The sequence below is a fragment of the Plutella xylostella genome, chromosome 30 (assembly GCF_932276165.1).
Source record: "Plutella xylostella chromosome 30, ilPluXylo3.1, whole genome shotgun sequence".
Taxonomy (NCBI): Eukaryota; Metazoa; Arthropoda; class Insecta; order Lepidoptera; family Plutellidae; genus Plutella; species Plutella xylostella.
Window position 1 is genome coordinate 5207956 of NC_064010.1, and position 12298 is coordinate 5220253.

The following is a 12298-nucleotide window of genomic DNA, read 5'->3' on the forward strand; positions in this document are numbered from 1 at the left end:
AGGGTTGCAATACATAATCTCAATGCCTGGAAAGCGGAGTGTCATAATTATCATCTTAGCCAACAATAGTTTATGCCCTTCTAAGCTCTAGCTAATGAGGAGGAAAACGCAAAGCTATTTCCAAATGTTGTCACTGTCGAGTAGGCCCGATTCCCCAGTTCTAATTGGTTGGTTGGTAATTGGTCAGAACCTGAAAAACCTACTCGACAGTGCTGCCAAAGTTTCACTTGTTTTGCTTCCCTCGCTAACCCAAAAACGTCTTTCCCCATTCCAGCTAGCAAAAGAGCAACAACAACAACAACAACAAACAGCGCAAACCAACGGCGTGACCGCCCCAGACGCCGCCGAGCCGCGAGACAAGTCCCGCCTCGTCATGGAGATGCACAAGCGGGCTCAGACGCTGCTGGAGACGCAGCTGCGGCAGCAGACCACGCTCATACACAAGCTGGAGCAGGGTGAGTGTGAGGTGGCACTGGCCGCGTCCATTGACGGTTTGGGTGGGTTTTTCTGGCACTAAACTTGTCGGACATTACTTCACGGTAAACCGGATTACCTAAATAAAAGTGAAAGAAGCTATGCTATATGGGCCAATTAATATGATTGGTGGATATCTAACACATCTATAGCAACATAGGTACACAGGTTACAAGCATATGGTACAAAAGCACACAAAAGGTTATATACCCTAAAATAATTAAAATAACAGCACAGTTTTTATCAGATTTACACAGTTTATACAGGTTGTTGCAAAGGGTAGTGCTGAGTTCAAAATAATTATCTAGTAGCGAATAAACCACCAATAAGAACGCATGCTGCTCATAATTTTTGCATCCATCTTCAATCTCAGTGACATAGTAGATTCAACCTAATTAACACCCACATAATGGTCCTTCGAGCCGGATATAAATTGTTTACTACAAATTCGACGGTAACAAGCACGGCCCGGTATGAATCGTTATCTATCTTTTGAGAAAACGTGTGTTAATTTCATAATCTTTCCCCCGCAGGCAACGTGACAGAACAGCAGAAGGCCGCCCTCATGGAAGCCATCAACTCCTCGCAGGAGGGCATAGAGAAGCTCCGGAAGGAACTGGTCGCTTACAACAAGATGATGATGCAAGTGCAGGTATGTGGGTTTGAGTAGTAGCTTTTGATCCACCAACACGCACTAGGCCAGCGTTGTGCACTAGGCCTAAAACCTTTACTTCATTGGTAGGAGACCCGTGCCCCAGCAGTGGGGATGTGATGGGTTGTGATAGCTTTTGATTGGGAAGTTGTCTGCATTATAAATAGGGTTTGCTGTGGAAATTCTAGAGTAAACAGTAGCCCTGACCTAAAAGGGCTGTCTGGGTTTTTCTCACTAGGCCGTCTGCCAATTTGTAACTGATTATCGAGATTTAAAACTTTTAAATAATTATCTAAATTAGTCGAGAGGTTTTTGTTTCATTTGCACTTCACATGTTAGAGCGTATAGACAGCACTATAAACGTATTTTTTTACGTGTATATAGTTTTTATCGCTAGATATTTAGTGTGTGAGTTTGCTACATTTTTGTTCCATTTCAATGTTATTATTTGACGTTTTTTACTTTATTTTATGTTTTTGAACCAACAGAATCTAACATTTCCTATCAATTTATCTTTCAATCTCCTTATCGTATTGATTATTAAGGGCCCGTACAGGGTGACGTGCCGCGCCAATTTTGGGTTTTCAATGCTCTTCACACAGCACACGCAGTGACACGCACACATGTAAGTTTGCACAGTGGGTCGATAAACTTTTACTCGCCAACTTTATTGACAATTATGTTCAAGTACATTTTGGGTGATTTTAGGGTAAGTAAGTATAATTCTTACTTACACTGGTAGGCACCAGGAAAGAGTAGAAATTAATAGGGGTGCCACTTTACTCTATACTCGGAACCCGATTAGCTTTCTCAAACAAATGTGGTATTTACTTGTAGAAAGGTAACTAAAAGTATTAAAGTGTAGATAATAAGTTTCGGGCATCCTCCAGCCAACTGAACCCCGACGACAAAGCAAAGTAAATACATAGTGTCGCAAAAGGGCTATACTAAGCCAAAAGGGGATGACTCAAGGGGTCATTCTGAACAACTTTTGTTCTACGAGATTTGCAAATTCGCGAAAAAAAATATTCGTTTTCCATGGCAAAAAGTCACATGTCCAACAAAGTTTCTATGAAAAAGGTTTTTTTTTGTTAATTTCCAAAACTCGTAGAGCAAAAGTTCAGAATGACCCCCTGTCTTACTCCTTTTTACCCGACTGCCGAAGGAGGAGGGTAATGTTTTTTGATTGTATGTATGTATATATGTATGTTTGTCTGTTTCTTTGTTCCCTCCTGTAGCCTAAACGGCTTGATAGATTTTGATGTATGAGGTATTGTTAGAAGCGTATTGATGGCGCGATGGCTATAGGCTATGTGACGTTCCATTAAAATGCACATAGCGCCCTCTTGAGGACATAACGTGATGATCGAAAAAATAATAATTCAACTTTGCCGTGTAAGGTATCAAATGAAAGGACTTGATTTTCACATTACAAAAATATGCATATTGAAGGTATTTAAATAACAACACCAAAATTATTGAAATAAAAAATGATCATGAACTACCTACCGACGTAAAATTTCATAAAATAAAAACAACTAAAAAGTTACAAATAAAAAAATACAATTATAAAAAACTAAAAACCTGACTGTACGCTAAAAACATGAAAACGAGTCCCAATGTTAATGGAAAGTATCGCAGGCGGGGACCAACTTGACCGCCACTCAAGGCCGTTTTCTAAGTAACATTCAGCTAAATGGTGAACCCTCTGCTGGTATAATTTGTTTATATACCGCTTTTTCAATACCTGTAAGTACATTTTTTGGCAGCATAATATTTTTACTTAATTTTAGGGTTTCGAACGTCAAAAGAAAAAAAGCAACCGTTATAGGATCTCTTTGTTGTCCGTCTGTCTGACTGACTGTCTGTCACCGCCCTTTTTCTCAGAAACGGGTAAAGATATCAAGCTTATATTTCGCATAGATGGGGAGTACCCCAAAAAAAATATTATGGTACTCCCTGTCCCACACAAGTAAATTGGGGCTTATATTTTTTCCAGTTATTTTGATGTGTATCCTTTTTTTCTTTGTTGTTTTGTATAAGTATGTGTTTCTTTTCTTTAAATCTGTATTTTTTTTGTTGTTGCTGTCTATGTGTCGAAAAAATGTATCTTTATCTTCAAATCACGCCATCTATCGTTTGTTTTTTTTGTGGCTACTGTCTATAGAAGAAAGTCATTAGAGAATCAACAGGATTTTGTTAATAAATAATTATTACTTATGAACACATAACAACTTGATGCCATTAACAGAATGAACTTAGTAAACCCAGTAAACCTAACGCATCCAGAGGAAAAACAAAATCTCTTTCTCTCTCTCTGAAAAACATACTTAATAGCCCAAACTCGATGCTTTTAGCTATTAACATCTTTGAAATAAAATTGAGCCACCACCGTGTTACTGCCCTCATCAGATCCTCACGAGACCATACCTCAACCAGCACCAAGAGACTGTATTTTTGATCCCTAACCTAATGTTCGTGCGTATTGTCATCACTTAGATCCATTCGCTATATTCCTGCTCCTCATCAGACCTTTACGAGACTGTAATATCACGAGAATATTGCACACTATCTAATTTAATTTAATGTATTGAATATACTGGAAGAATTATGCTTCCTCAATTTCAAATCAAATTATGTTGGTGTCATAAAAGTTGAAAAAGTGCAATGACAACCAATGTGCAGTGATTTTGTATCTGTACACGATAAGATCGCGAGCTGTCAGTGCTGCCTAAACCGACGTGACCCTTCTTTGGAGGCCAGCGGCCAACTGAGTCAAACGTCACTTGTGTTTATGATTTTATAACACAGAAAGCCGCCATAGATATTTGTATGAAGATTTGAGGGAAAAAAATTGCTCAAGTTTGGGATTAATTTACACAAAATAAGTGTGTGTTTATTAAAAAACAAGGTATTTAGCGCCTAGTCCAAGCCTTTAACTTTATAATATGATAAAAATCATATGAAAATTCTTTATAATTACGACACAGTTGTTACAATACGGGAGTGTGATTGACTGGTTTTTCTTGATATTCTGAAATTAATTTACAGTTATCCATAATCATTTACTTAAATTCGAATGATTCAGCACCTAGCTAGACTCTTCAACTACCTGTGTGATTTTTTTCAAGGCTGTAGAGCATCATTTACTACATAATTCTATGACAATGCCAACCCTCGATTCCCTATTGCAGACCCTTAACACTAGAGCTAGCCTAATGTTTGAAACCATGGTAAAGTGAATTGATAGTCAATGTAGATTTTATATTATGCCATTTTCAATGTCCAATGTACTGAAATATTTCCCTAAATTTCCACTATTTGCCGTCAATTACTACACTACCGTCGTAGAACAAACATTCTTTAGAAGGACCACTAAATCCCCCTCTTTCGGCTTACTATAATACGCATTTTAACATTCTGTATGCCATATCCCTTCTGGTATGATCTACAATGAAAATGGGAATTATTTCAATGCATTGGATATTCAAAACGGTAATGAATGTATGCAGGAAGAGACGGTGGCGAGATCGTTTCGACGGCTTCAACTAGCTCAGGTACCGGACGCTTGGAATACGCATGTCTTGTCTGTCAGTCTGTCATTATAACGGAACATGTGTATTGTGTCATATGTACACACACGCACTATCGTATATCGTGCTGAAGTCTTGTAAAGGAGTTTAAAACGTGTTTTGGCATGTGAATTCACTGGCATAATAACAAGAAAATATAGAAAAAAAATAGTTAAAACAAATATATTCATTTGTTTCGTGATAAAATTTTGTGGCTTTGAGTTTCTGCATGGAATTATCATTTCACTACCTCTGTATTCAACTAAGAATTAGTAAAATAACCAAAGATTTGTTATAATGCCTAATATAAGATCTACAATAACGGGTAAATTATTATATGCCCAATAGCACATCTCCAAAGTAGTAAACGGTTGTTTTTTCTGCTGATGATTATGATACAGTGAAAAGCGTAAATAATATATACGAGTGAATTATCTCTTTTTCTGACATTTTAAAATAGGCATGCGTATTGCACACAGTTGTCCTTTTCTGTTCTTCAATCTCATCTGTATTTAGCATCCATTTTTTGTTATGTTCATGTATTGTATGTGTTTGGTTCATGTTTCATTTTGTAGTAGAATTTGTTCATTGGTATAAATGTTGCCATGCATCAGACATTATGGTTTATTTATGCGTTGTAATGTTATACCTATGGTTGTATCTTCATTTTGTTATATTTATTAGCAATTATTTTTTTAGTTTGTTTGTGTTTAAGTTAAATACATGTAATCATATAAATAATTGGTCATATTTTGAAAACAGGGTGTACAGTACATGCATCCAAAAAATAAAAATACATGAGGAAAAATGTTCAGTATAGTCTCATTTATTTAAAACATAAAAATGTCTTATAACAATACATACATAACATTCCATTGTAAATAACCATAACAGAATATAAACTGAATAACTATGCTATATTATATTTGTCTGCAGGCCAACGCTAAAAGACCAAAAACCAGAGAAGAGGCTCAGAAAGAGATCCTGGACGCCGAATTGGACATGTTCACCAAACAACAGGTACGTTATTTGCTTTAGGAGCGAGCGAGCTTTTAAACTCTAGAGACAACAGTTTTCTAGGGCTATCTGAAAGCGAAAATGGTAAAAAATCCTTGAAAAAAGATCTGTATACGTCTCTCAGAAGAGCCTTATGAGTGTGAATGAAGATCCTGCTGTGTACAGTGAATAATATTTTATCTTTATCTGCCTTTAAACATTTTGTAACACCCTGTATAAAGTTGTATAAGTAGTTCTAAAGCCACCGTTTACGATTGTATATTTATTTTATATTCTGTAGAGCGATCCGGAAAAAACGCAGCACATTCTATTCGATAGTCTATTCGAAAGTGCTGTCAACCTGTCAACAAAAAAATGGCGGTTTATAGATTTGCGAAAGTTTGACAGCTATCATTCCATAGGTCATTGTCAGAATAATATTATGTACTCTGTGGTCATTCTTTTCGAAACTCATTAGAAAGGTAAAAAGTGTTCGAAAGTGCTGTCAAGTTGACAATAGTCGCACTTGCATTCGATTCTATTCGTTAGCCCGAATTTTCGTGATACGGGTACTGAATATGAATCCTGTTGTGCACACTATTTCTAACACCCTGTTTCTATCTCCCAGGAGGGCCAAGACGTGACAGAGCTGATGAAGAAGGTGGCGGAACTGCGCCGCCAGATGGCGCTGCAGTTCCCCCCGCACCCCGCCGCCCGGAGGCCGCACGCCAGGTAGGCCAAGTCTAGATTATTTAAGACCTAGGTATAGGTAAACTGCGATTCACGTAACTTGACCAATGTAGGTGCGGCTATCCACGTATGTACGTACATTACGACGTGTTAAATGGGATTGTTTCCACAGGGCAGATTTTTCAATAGTCAGATAAATGCTATCTGAGGAATAAAATTGTAGCTGTCACTGTCTAATACAAACATTCAGATGTGACAGCATCAAAATTATTCCTCAGATAACGTTTATCTGGCCATTATAAAATCAGCCCACAGTCAGATAAAAATAACTGCGTATTTTGCATCCATTCTATTTCTGAGATATTTCATCTGCCTTTTGACAAATTATCATATTTCATTTATTATTATGTGCAATTTTTTCCCCAAAAATTCTGACAATCTTTTGTATTTTACAAGCTACCGAATAGTGAAGAAAAAGTTAAGGTGAGATATGAGTAGCGTAGTGTCCAACTGCCCGTGTTTAATGCACATCTATGTGGTTATCTGTACACACTATTCTGTGATAACTTTATTTTGTAGCATATTCTGTTTTCGTTCTAGTTTGTATAAATGGTAAGAGTAATTTTTGTGTTACTATCTTTTCTGGGAATACCATCGCTTACAACACAAGTCGCTTTGTACCTTGTTAAACTTACAAATTATCTATACAATCTATTCATCCATTCAAAGTATGCAAAATACTTTCGGTCTTATTCATAAAAAGTTACGGGAGACCTATAGGCCTGCTATAAGCAAATGTCAAAAAAACTTTATTCATAAACGATCAATAGCGCTAAAGAACTCTCCAACTGATTCGTAAAACCTTGATATGCTAAAGTTGGCTGGACCCTACTATACACCTTCCGTAAGCCTCCTCTTGTACAAAAACATGGCGGCCGGTCAACAGCTGTTCTGCTTTATTGACGATTTGACATTTGTTGTGAGTTAATATTTGCTGAAAATAAGTTGCCATGGTAACGTAAAAATTTAATTATTTTTTTTGTGGGTTTTGGCTTGGCCAACTGCGCCTTTAAGCCAACGTAAACTTTTTTAAGTGCCGCGCCGTGGCTAACATAGATAATAGAGATTGATAAATGAATGAAAGTTTTCGCTATTTTTGTTTATGGTTTCGTCGGACCGGCAACTTAATAGGGTAAATGTCAAAATGTTTGGTCTGTGAAATCTATTAGCATCACTATAGTTATAGTGCCACAATCTTTTCTGTTCCGGTGACAGCATCGCTGTATTCGAATCCAGTGTGGCCTTCGATAAAATTTTGCCTATTTGTGGTTTAAAAGACAATGCATTTCTGCTATTACTTATTGTTATAATTTGGTACATTCATAAGTATAGATAAATAAAAATAAAGGGGCAATCGTAAATGAAAGAGGATATAATAAAATATCAAAGGACATTGGGCGTTTTCTAAGGAAAATTTGTCCAAAGCGAACAAAAATAGAATTAGTTCTGATGAATAGGAGATTACATCGAAATTACAATGGTATAGGTACCTACTATGTCTGTGGATCGTGGGAATAACGAGATAGATAGACTTAAAAAAACGATAAAGTTTAAATTTATCATTTATTTATTATGAACACTTTATAAAGTAACAAAAACAACAGCATAACATTTAAAAGAAACAGATTATGTACAAAGGCTTATTGGTAAAAAGCATTTTTTTCCAGCCAACCCTTGTTAGGTTGGGAGAAGATGTCATTAACGCTTTTATGCAGAAGTTTTCTTAAAACCTCACGGCTGCCTTTGAAATCAATATCTTCTCTTAGAATGTTAAGCAGTTTGGGAATGCTAGGAATCTCCTTTTTCACCGAGTAAAATTCCTGAACTTTTCATCTTATGACACCAAGATCAAAATCATCAACTTCAATCCTTCCCTTTGTTCTGTTTTTGTTTCTTTTCTTCCCGGGAGTAGAAATCTTTTCACCTGTCTCCTCAGCATGTTTCATTTCTTTAACTATTTTTCTAACCAATCTGTCACTCACACCTGTAATCAAATAAAAATAAAGATTATAATATACTTTTCATCACGACCCATCCCGTCCCCACTGCTGAGGCACGGGTCTCTCGGGAAATATTGATAAAATTCCACGTGAGTAAGTATATGGGATATGGGTAAAATTATTCGTCATATTTGGCAACACTAACCTGTAGCCGCTGCAACTCGTTCTTCCAATTTTTCAAACGGAATTAAAGGCGCCTTATTACGTTTTTCTTCTTGCATAAAAGCGTATACATCTAATATAACTTTTCTTGCATCACTTTTCAACGCTTTTGGCATTATTTGAACCAGAAAACCACTAAATAAATTAAATTATGTAGCGTCAGCCTCTTTGCAGAAATTGACAAATCAAATGGATTTTCTCTTGTTTTTCACAATGACGTTGTTAGTTCCACAGTCGACCACCGGAACAGATAAGATTGTGGCACTATACTGAAGGTTTACGGAACTATTATGAATAGAGATTTTTACGAAACCTCAAATAGGCTTAATGTGTTCCGTAACTATTGAGCTCAGTAAACCTACTTTAAGGTTATTTTATGAATAAGACCTTTTATCTCTACGCCACTGTAACATAATATCTCCACAATGCATCCTAACAATCCCACCTCCACAGGGGAGGCCGCTTCAACACCTCGACCCGCTTCGTCCGGAACAACGTCGCTCCGCCCAACCCGGCCGCTCCGAAGGTCTTCGTGAACCAGTCGGTTGACCACCGGCCCCGCGCCCTGCTCGTGTCAGGGTTTGAAGCTGATGAACTGGATGGACTTATCAAGCATTTCTCTGTAAGTACTGTGAGGTTTATGGAGGTAGACTGAAGTAGACCAATAGCGACGCTTATCGATGATGCAATTTTGAATTTGAATTTGAATTGAATTTGAACTAATGGCGTCGCTGGATCTTGATAAATCGGCTCCGGAAGTGTTGGTGCACCAGTCGGTCGACTAGTCAGTGAACCAGTCCGTGGACCACCGCCCCCGTGCTCTGCTGGTGTCAGGGTTTGAAGCTGATGAACTGGACGGACTTATCAAGCATTTCTCTGTGAGTATTGTGAGGTTTATGGCGCAGTGGACCAATAGTGTCGCTCGTCAAAGAGCAATAGGGCAATAGCGTGTACATTAGTGGAGTCCACATCAGACGATCTAATGCGATATTTACATGTAAAATTGTTTGATGCGCCGGCTAATGGTGTCTTTATTACACTACTGTTTTATTATGTAGCATTTGCTGCCATGTCCCATGTGATGTGACCTTCCATCTGCACTCGAGAATATTTACTCCAGATCAACCAGAATGCTATCAAATAGCTTCTCTTTGGTCTCGACAAATTTAGTTAGCATTAATGACACGCAAAAGTTAGACCAAAAATTATCTGTAAAATTATACCTACATTTTTGTCCACAGCAATACGGCGAAGTGACCGGTAAAGAAGTGAACCTGGCAGTCCCCGAACTGATACTTCAGTTCAAATTGAGAGCTCAGGCCGAGGCGGCTGCGCGAGGCAGGAACTATAATGAGAGGACGCTGTCGGTGAGTATGCATCTACTGAACACATGCTGAGTGAGATCTGTTTTGCTAATACTGTGATGTGTATTTATAGGAAATAAATTTTGTGAATAATTTATACAAGACAATTAGCCCAAGTTTAGTTTTGCCTTGAAAATGGGTTTCCCGTTAAATTTGCGTAACCAAAATAACTTATTTGTGACTTTTTCTTCTATATTACTTAAGAGATACAAAGTTATCATTGCCCGACTCTATCTTGGGTAGCGGTAGTTACTCTGCCTAATTTACAAGTAACCATGTAAATAACTCCTTTACCAGATAACGTGGGTGACGAACAACAAGCCCATCACGCCGATCGCAGCGCCGCCCGCCGCCGCGCCGGCGCAGAACGGAACTACACCCGCCGAGGCCACCACCGAAGTTGCAGAGGTAAGTTGTACTCTAGTCTTTTTAACTTGGTAGAGGGTCTAGTGGGAGTTTAGTCACTGAGCAAGCTTGTGCTGAAAGAGTTGTTGGTTGTCGGGTAAGTGGAAAACCCGACTATCAGATGACTTCAAGCTGCCCGAAGGCCTCTGACTAGGCTTAACGACTGCTGCCGAAGCAGCAACCGGGACCCACGGCTTAATGTGCCGTCCGAAGGACGGAAGCGCCCAGAAAACAACCACTTGAAATCGGTTATCCATCCAAGACTGTCACTATCCTGTCAATGCTTTAACTTTATTAAGGGCGTGACTAGGCGTGTAAAGCTAATTTGTGTGACTCTGTAGCCTCCAATTTATTTTATGTTTTATGTATCTGAATCCTTCACAATGAGTATTTTATCTTTATTCTATCTGAAAACTAACCGTTAACTTCCTCCACCCAGCAACCGCCGTCAGAGTCCATGTCCGAAGACGCTCTGCTCCGATTCGACGAGGAAGAAGAAGACGAGGAGGAGGACCGCTCGTGGCGCCGTTGACGACCGCCGGTGACGTCACACGACAAGATGGCGACCACAAGATGGCGGCGGCAACATGGCGGAGAGTTTTGTTTCATCTGCAGACGGTTTTGTGGCTAGGGTTGCTGTGTTTTTTGGGTGTATAGAGTCGTTGTCAGGTTTAAATGCTGTTAGGGTTTTGGAATTGCACACAAGGGATTTATGGGCGAATGAAAGAGCTGAAATTGGTGACCCCGACATGATTTAAAATACAGACACATTATGATTAGCTAGTTACCTCAGTTTTAAAAGGTATCAGCTACCCTAATATGACGGAACGTAAGCAATCAACAATAAGTGCTCCTTGAGGACTATTGTATTGTTAATGTGCGGTGTTGGTACGGTAGCTGATACATTTTAAAACTGAGCGGCCTAGTTCAACATAATTATCGTGTTTGTAGCCGCAACGGTCCATCAAGTCGGGGTCACCAATTTGCCCAATGCCACCGAAATCCTGTGATTCGCCCATCACCCATCTATGGTTTCTTCTAACATAAACAGTCTCCCTTTATGTTAGCTGGTGTTTTTGTTTTGATGGACATTCGCTCCTGTTAGCTTTTGAATCGGATACTGCGTATATTATAGACATACCTTACATTTGAGAGCAGGATCGGGGAAGTTAATGTATATTTGACATCTGTCAAATGTAAACTGGACTATTGACTTGACTATAGCTAGATATTTTTCTGAGAAACGAATGCGTGGCTTAATAAAATTAATTTCCAAAATATAAAGTTAAACAATATAAATAGTAAACCGAGGTAAATAAAATTATGTCCGTAATGACATGAAAAGATCGCAGCATTATAGATATCTTTGAGATTCTCTGAAGGCCATTCATGCAATTTCATATACAAATTACAACACGAATTTGGACATTCTTACATTTACAAAATGTAAATAAATACCTACTAAATATTATTGACAATGCATCATGGCTTACAACTGACTCAATTATTTGCGGTTTCCCATTTATCTTGAAGCTGAAAAGATATTCCGTTTATATGTAAAACCACAATATTATTGTTTTTCGTCTTAACTGCAGGATAATTATTATAATTTCAATGAAATGTACATTATTGATGGTTATCCTTGTTATATTGCATTCAACCTAACAACGTAAATGTAAGTTCGTATAATGCCAACCTCTCATAATGCTAACTCTTAAATAATATATTCGCAAAAACATAGAGTTCCTAAAGCCGCAAGTAAAATAACCTGAAAATAACATTTTGACAGATGTCAAGGATCGGTCAACCACTATCTATAGTGCCACAAACTTATCTGTTCCGGTGACAGCTAAAATAAATCTCTAATATTTCTTATATTTCTTAATATTCTATAAGATTTTAAGTTTGCTCGTATTGTTATTT

At 38.0% G+C, this 12298-nt stretch overlaps 1 protein-coding gene and 1 long non-coding RNA gene across 2 annotated transcripts in view; one reads left to right on the plus strand and one right to left on the minus strand.

The window, feature by feature from the left end:
* The window catches only part of LOC105390368 (zinc finger protein swm), a 28817-nt gene extending 16791 nt beyond the window's left edge, over positions 1–12026 (plus strand). Inside the window, exons 17-26 of the mRNA XM_048631948.1 lie at positions 275–455; positions 1008–1126; positions 4639–4683; positions 5635–5718; positions 6323–6426; positions 6841–6867; positions 9060–9228; positions 9848–9973; positions 10268–10378; positions 10815–12026. Coding sequence (XP_048487905.1) covers positions 275–455; positions 1008–1126; positions 4639–4683; positions 5635–5718; positions 6323–6426; positions 6841–6867; positions 9060–9228; positions 9848–9973; positions 10268–10378; positions 10815–10907 — 1059 coding nt within the window. The 3' untranslated portion in view covers positions 10908–12026. The remainder of the gene's footprint in view (positions 1–274; positions 456–1007; positions 1127–4638; positions 4684–5634; positions 5719–6322; positions 6427–6840; positions 6868–9059; positions 9229–9847; positions 9974–10267; positions 10379–10814) is intronic.
* On the minus strand, positions 7994–8811 carry LOC125491057. The gene is made up of 2 exons (XR_007268085.1): positions 8590–8811; positions 7994–8428 (listed from the first exon to the last, which is right to left on the minus strand). It is a non-coding gene; the product is annotated as an uncharacterized LOC125491057 (long non-coding RNA).
* Positions 12027–12298: the final 272 nt, after the last annotated feature.